The sequence below is a fragment of the Myotis brandtii genome, unplaced genomic scaffold (assembly GCF_000412655.1).
Source record: "Myotis brandtii unplaced genomic scaffold, ASM41265v1 scaffold7097, whole genome shotgun sequence".
NCBI lineage: Eukaryota > Metazoa > Chordata > Mammalia > Chiroptera > Vespertilionidae > Myotis > Myotis brandtii.
Genome location: NW_005370785.1, coordinates 1,707 through 8,579, shown reverse-complemented (window position 1 = coordinate 8,579; position 6,873 = coordinate 1,707). Strand labels below are relative to the sequence as shown.

Below are 6,873 nucleotides of genomic sequence, written 5' to 3'. Positions count from 1 at the left end.
ATGCCTTGCCTTGAACTTCTGTGTTATTACCTGGGTAAGTTCCCCAGAGCATCGACGTTCCCCCTTCACGTTTCCTCTTGTGAAGACTATAGGGCAATGTAATCCTTACAACCATTTGTAAGCTTCCCACCATAGAAGAACAAATGCTTGCTGGACACCAGGAATCAAACCATATAAGGAAGTGATACTGTCCTGAAGACCCCTGATCGCACACCTGCACTCCATCCCCATTCCATACCCACCAGCTCAGCCCCAAACCCACTGACGACAAGAGATTCCCACCCGTGACTGCACATAAGGATGAAACTGCAGCTCCTGAGTGCTGCCATCAGCCCCTTGGCTCCTGGCTGTGCAGCCCTTCCCTTTGAATATCCCACTCCACCCTCCTTTCCTTAAATAAACTCAGTTTTCTTTAATCTCTTCTGAGATGGCAATTTAGCCTGACTGCCCACCACGTTCACCTTCACTTCTCTTCACTAACACCTGTGTCCTCTCTCCAGGAAAACAGCTCGCTCCCCATTGCGACACTGAAGATGCTGTCCACGCTCCACCTTTCTCCCCACACCTCTATTCTCTAATTCAAAATGGCCGTTCACATAGCCAACTCCTGACTCTAAGCCTTTGCATGTGCTAACCCCTTTCTTAGAATTCCCTTTCTCTGCTTCTACTCCTCTTTAGTTATGCTTTTCCCAGAGGGCTCAGCTCACGTCCTGGGTTTCTCATGGGCCATCTCTTAGCTCTACAGGTGACAAAGGCTTTTTTATGCTCCCTCTATTGTTGCTATTAACGTTTGATTCCACAGGAACTAGATGGATTAATCCACTATTTTATGAGGAAAAAAGAGAGGGAATATATAAGCAAGAGCATGAACAGACTTTTGTGTAAACATGTGATTTAACTGCAGTGATTAAAAAAAATCCATGAGTCCCATTCTGATTCTAAATTAGATAGATAGATAGATAGATAGATAGATAGATAGATAGATAGATAAGCAATTAACAGAAGAATGCTAACTAATGAATGTAGAGGGGGTGATATAAACAGAAAATCCTCATATAAAACCACCATAATAATATTTAACTCAGTGAAGAATCATCAGGAGATACTCAAACCATGGGGTGAAAGACAGTGGGGGAGCAGGATAGTCACTAGTCTCATACGTGTTACCCCACAGACTACTTACTAGTCAGGAAGAGAAAAGGTGCCCTGACAAAGTCGAATACCACCCTTCTATTGAGATTAACAGTATCACTGATGGAAGACAAAACAACTGCAGAGACCCCTCATGTGATGCACCGACAAAGACACAACACAGTCCCCCCAGCACTCCTGCTAAGATGTTTTAAGATGAATATAATCATGACGCAAGAGTCAGAAATACCAATTTGGGTGCACCTCCTGCAAAGCAACTGGCTTAGACACTTCAAAAATGTCATTGCCATGCAGAAAAGGCTAGAGAGCCCTTCTAGATTAAAGGAGACCGAGAAGACATGACAAGTAAATGCAATGCATGATCCTCAATTGGATTTTGGCCTTAAAGAAAGAAATGGCTGTCAGGGACATGATGAAGGCAATTGGGGACTGTTGACTATGGGTAGCTATCAGGTAACACATATTGTACCAATGTCAGACTTCTTGTTTGATAAGCCTGCTCTGGTGATGGTGAAGGAAATGTCTGGGATCCAGAGTTTATGGGTATTTACATGGTATTTATGGGTGTCACAGTGAGTGCAACTAACTCTTTACTAACTCAGTGGGGGCTCCAATATGGCAAAAGGTTAACAGTTGATGAATTTCAAAAAAGTAATAATGTCTGAGGCTGTGCAAGAGAAAGTGAGTGTGTGTGTGTATGAGAGAAAGAGATTGCGTTTGAGCATATGTGAGGGTGAGGGAGAGAGTCAGGGATAAAAGGTAAAATATGTGAGGGAGTCTGAGAAAGAGAAAGACTGTGAAGAAGAAAGAATGTAGGGAAGAGGAAGCATCTAGTATTTCTGGACCAGTTGGCTCCAGGACATCCCTAAGGTCTCTACGGGTCTCTCTGAGTCACTGACCTGTTCGGATGCAGCCAATGGCCACCAGCCACCACTCAGGCACTCGAGGCAGAATCAAGGCGAGACGGTCTCCCTGCTGCAGGCCACAGGTCTGCGTGAAGACGTTGGCTGCGCGGCAGGTGAAGTCTGTCAGCTCTCTGAAACTCCACTTCACTTCGTCTCCTTGGCTGTTCACCCACCACAGGGCTGGGTTGGGGCCTCTCTTGCCTTCCTGGTCAAGATCACACACCATGTGTTACTTCCTGCTTCACAGGAAAACGGCTCTTATTTCCCCAATCCACTGTCACAGTCACATTCCAGTATGAGCATAGCTCAGGAACTGAGACCCCATTTTATATTATTTATTATTATTATTATTTTTTAATCCTCACTAGAGGATATTTTTCTATTGATTTTTAGAGAGAGTGGAAGAGGGAGGGAAAGACCCATTGACTTTTAGAGAGAGTGGAATAGGGAGGAAAGACAGAGAAAAATATCGATATGAGAGAAACACATCGATTGGTTGCCTCCTGTATGGGCCTTGGCCAGTGCCCGGGCCCGGGAAGAGCCTGCAATCGAGGCATGTGTCTTTGACACGACTCAAACCTGGGACCCTTTGGTCCATAGGCAGACACTCTATGCACTGAGCCAAACCAGTTAGGGCCTGAGACCTCATTTTAAATCATTTAAAGTGCCAAGAAAAGTTAGGGTGTGATCCAGCCAACTTCTTATGGTCTACTGTAGCCACCTCCTCTCAAGTCATATGAAACCATGAATAGTTTCATGTCTCCAACTGAAGACTTAAAGCTCCATCCCCACGTGTCTTAGTTCCATGCAGACAGTGCGTTCCTCTTTGTGCCCCAGCATTCTCATCTAGGAAGTGGGGGCATTATTACCTAGAAGGTCGTAAAGTCTAAATGAGTTATTTAAAGAGCAAAGTATACATAACAGTAGGTGCTCAATAAATATGACTATTATTATAATTGCTACACAATAGAAGAGGCTTATTTAGGCTCTGAATATTTTGTGGAATTAATTTTTAAAATTTAGTGACATCTAAAGGTGAAATTCATAAGAAGCAGACTGGGAAGGTCCAGGCCCCTATTTCTTTAGAGAAACATCAAGTAAACAGACTAAAATGGCTTTGTTGGGGCTCTTAAAACAGTCAAGGATCTGCAGCAACCAACAAATGCCCAAACAGCTAAAGCCACACTCAGAACGGTAGGGCATGTGACGTTTGTGTTCACTTTTTTAAAAAAATATATTTTATTGATTTTTTACAGAGAGGAAGGGAGAGGGATAGAGAGTTAGGAACATTGATGAGAGAGAAACATTGATCAGCTGCCTCCTGCACGCCCCCTACTGGGGATGTGCTCACTTTTGCACCCCCCTTCTCTGATGTGGTGCCTCAGGGTTGGGAGGAGGTGGTGCCAGGTTCCCAGCCCATTTTTGGGACAGAAGGAAAAGAGTGAAATTTATTTGCAATATTCAGTGGGGAGTGAGATGTAGCTGGAAAGGAATTTACTTATTCATTTATTTATAAATTCCCTAATAAAAAGTAATGTTGAGTATCTTTTTGTATGCTTGTTTGCTGTCAGTGTGACTCTAAAGTGAGATGTCTGTTCAGAATCTCTTGCCAATTTTCTAAGTGGGTTGTTTCTTTTTTATTGTTGAGTTTGAGTCCTTTGTATATTTTGGATATGTCTTTTTTTTCTTTTCTTTATATATCTTTATAATCATTATTATTATTACTAGAGGCCCGGTGCATGAAAATTCATTCACTGGCGGGGAGTCCCTCAGCCCGTCCTTCCCCCTCTCACAGTCTAGGAGCCCTCAGGAGCAGGAGGCGACCCGGCGATCAGGGGAAGGCAATGCCTTATCAAACCTCTGCTGCTGCCACTGCTGGCTAAGTCTTTCACTATCAGTAATTACTTTAAATGTAAGCAAACTACATTTCCCAAAAACAAAGATTGGCAGGATATAACTATATGCTGTCTACAAAATTATCCTATATAATAAAAGGCTAATATGCAAATTGACCAAACAGCAGAAAGACTGGTTGCTATGACATGCACTGACCACCAGGGGGCAGATGCTCAACACAGGAGGTGCCCCTGGTGGTCAGTGTGCTCCCACAGAGAGAGTGCTGCTCAGCCAGAAGCCGGGCACACAGCTGGCCAACGCAGTGGTGGCGGCGGGAGCCTTTCCCACTTCTGCTGCAGGTGGGCAGTAAGGAGCGAAGGGTCCCAGACTGCGAGAGGGATGTCTGACTGCCAGATGAGGTCCATCCCCCGAGGGGTCCCAGACTGTGAGAAGGTGCAGGCCAGGCTGAGGGACACCCCCCCCACCCCAGTGCACGAATGTCATGCACCGTGTCTCTAGTAGAATTAATAAAACCAATTTTAAAATTCAGATTTTTTACAATAAAATGCTAACAATATAATATCAATTTATATAAGCAAAACCATATTTACATTATAATTCAAATCCTATATAATAAAAGCCTAAGTGGCCTCACGTGCGACATCACAAGATGCCACCACAAGATGGCCGGCAGGGAAGGGCAGTTGGAGGCGATCGGGCCAGCAAAGGAACACAGTTGGGGGCAACCAGGCCTGCAGGGGAGGGCAGTTGGGGTGACCAGGCCTGCAGGGGAGGGTAGTTGGGGGCAATCAGGCCAGCAGGGGAGCGGTAAGGAGGCGATCAGGCTGGCAGGCAGAAGTGGTTAGGGGCAATCAGGCAGGCAGGCAGGCGAGCGGTTAGGAGCCAGCAGTCCCAGAGTGTGAGAGGGATGTCCGACTGCTGGGTTTATGCCTGATCCCACAGGGATTGGGCCTAACCCGGCAGTCAGACATTCCCCAAGGGGTCCAGATTGGAGAGGTTGCAGGCCGGGCTGAGGGACACCCCACCCCGTGCATGAATTTCATGTACCAGGCCTCTGGCATAATAACAATTATTCACTTATTCATTCAATATTAGTTAGATCTTATTATTTCTTAGGCACTGTTCTTAGACCAAAAGGATAACATGGTAAACAGGGCACACACATGTGCCCATATGTAAATGTTTTAAATATTTATGGCCAATTTTCTTGTTTAACTCAACTGTCTTCTTTTCCCCAAGTGTTTTATAATAAACATGGTTTTTGAAAAAATATTTTTTTATTCCCCAAACAAAACATGTTCAGCGTAAAAATTCAGGCAATACAGAAACTTATGAACAGAAAAGGTTCTTATAAACAAAAAGATTTCTTCAAATTTCTCATCACATTTTTACTCCCTGAATGTTAGCACTGAAAATGGCTTAGTGTATATATTTTCCAGCAATCCCCACTCCCCCAGATGCACAAACATGATCCTTTGACTCAGATGATTGGAACCAAAGAATGTATCTCATCTGAGATAAGATTAATATATGAGCATATACATGTGTGTCTTTACAGCTATAAAAAGAATCAGTGCTGTGAAAAAAATTCTTGCCCAACAGGTTAAAGAATATTAACAAGTATTGATGACAAGTGGTGCACTGCTCATATACAGGGAGCCTGGTACAGTACACAAGATTTCTGCAGGATTTTAAAAATGATGGAGAAGCTGGTATATCAAGTAGAAAACAATTGTTGCTCAGAATTCTGACTGTGTTAGATCCTAACTCCTGCACCTTGAAGAAGATATCATTTTAGTAGTTATGTATTTTGTGCTAAAGATTAATTTGATAATGTGATATTGACATGAAGCTGTTTTTGAGAGGATAAAATACAACCCTTAAACTGGATTTGAAACTTAAAGTTTAATGGGGTGAGATCTGAAACCAAGGGATATTGAGAAATAGTTTTAAAAGATAAAACACTGAGTAAGTAACTCAGCAGTAGAAAGAAATGAACAGCCCCGGCCAGTGTGGCTAGAGTGTCTGCCCTTGCTCCGAAGGGTTTTGGGTTTGATTCCTGGTTAAGGGCAAGTACCAGGGTTGCAGGTTTGATCCCGGCCGGATACCAACTAATGGATGTGTCTCTCACATGTCCATGTTCATCTCTCTTTCTCCTTCTCTTTTCTCCTACCCCCCTCCCACTCCCTCTCTAAAACAAACAAACAAACAAACAAACAAAAACAATGAAAAAATATCTTCTGGTGAGGACTAACAAAAAAAGAACAAGAAAAAAGGACACAAACAACTAATCCACAAAAACATTACACTGAGTAAAAGAAACCAGACACAAAAGGGTGCAAGAGCAGGTCAGTGGTTGCCTGGGGCCCAGGGTGGGGTGGGCGGGGATTGGCTGAGAACTGACAAAAGAAAGCTTTTGCAGTGATAAGAGTAGTCTAGAACTCAGTTTCAGGTGTACAACCTAATGATTAGACATTTATATAACTTATGAATATAACATTTTATGTCAATTGTAATTGAAAACAATTTTTAATGATAAAAAAATAAAGCCCTGACAAGTTTGGCTCAGTTGTTAGAACGTAAGCCTGTGGGCTGAAGGGTCTAGAGTTAGATTTCCAGCCAAGGGCATGTACCTCAGCTGTAGGTTCATTCCCAGACCCTGTCAGGGCAACCAATGGATGTGTCTCTCTCACATCAATGTTTCTCTCTCTCTCCTCTTCCTCTCACTCCCTTCCCCTGCCTCTAAAAAATCAATGGGAAAAAAATATCCTTGGGTGAGGATAAATAAAGACATCCAAGTCACAATAAAACAAACAAAACCTTCACACATGTGAGTTTATTGCAGGTAGAAAAGGTTTGTCTCATATTCTTTAAAATTTTTATTTATTGATTCATTTTAAAGAGAGAGGATGTGAGAGAGGGAAACATTGATTTGTTGTTCCATTTATTTATGCATTCA

General features: G+C 43.0%; 1 protein-coding gene across 1 annotated transcript in view; it reads right to left on the bottom strand.

The window, feature by feature from the left end:
• Positions 1-2,289, bottom strand: part of LOC102254953 (acyl-coenzyme A synthetase ACSM1, mitochondrial) — a 7,097-nt gene extending 4,808 nt beyond the window's left edge. Inside the window, exon 1 of the mRNA XM_014530072.1 lies at positions 2,052-2,289. Within this exon, the coding sequence (XP_014385558.1) occupies positions 2,052-2,283 (232 nt within the window). The 5' untranslated portion in view covers positions 2,284-2,289. The remainder of the gene's footprint in view (positions 1-2,051) is intronic.
• Between the last annotated feature and the right edge of the window lie 4,584 nt (positions 2,290-6,873).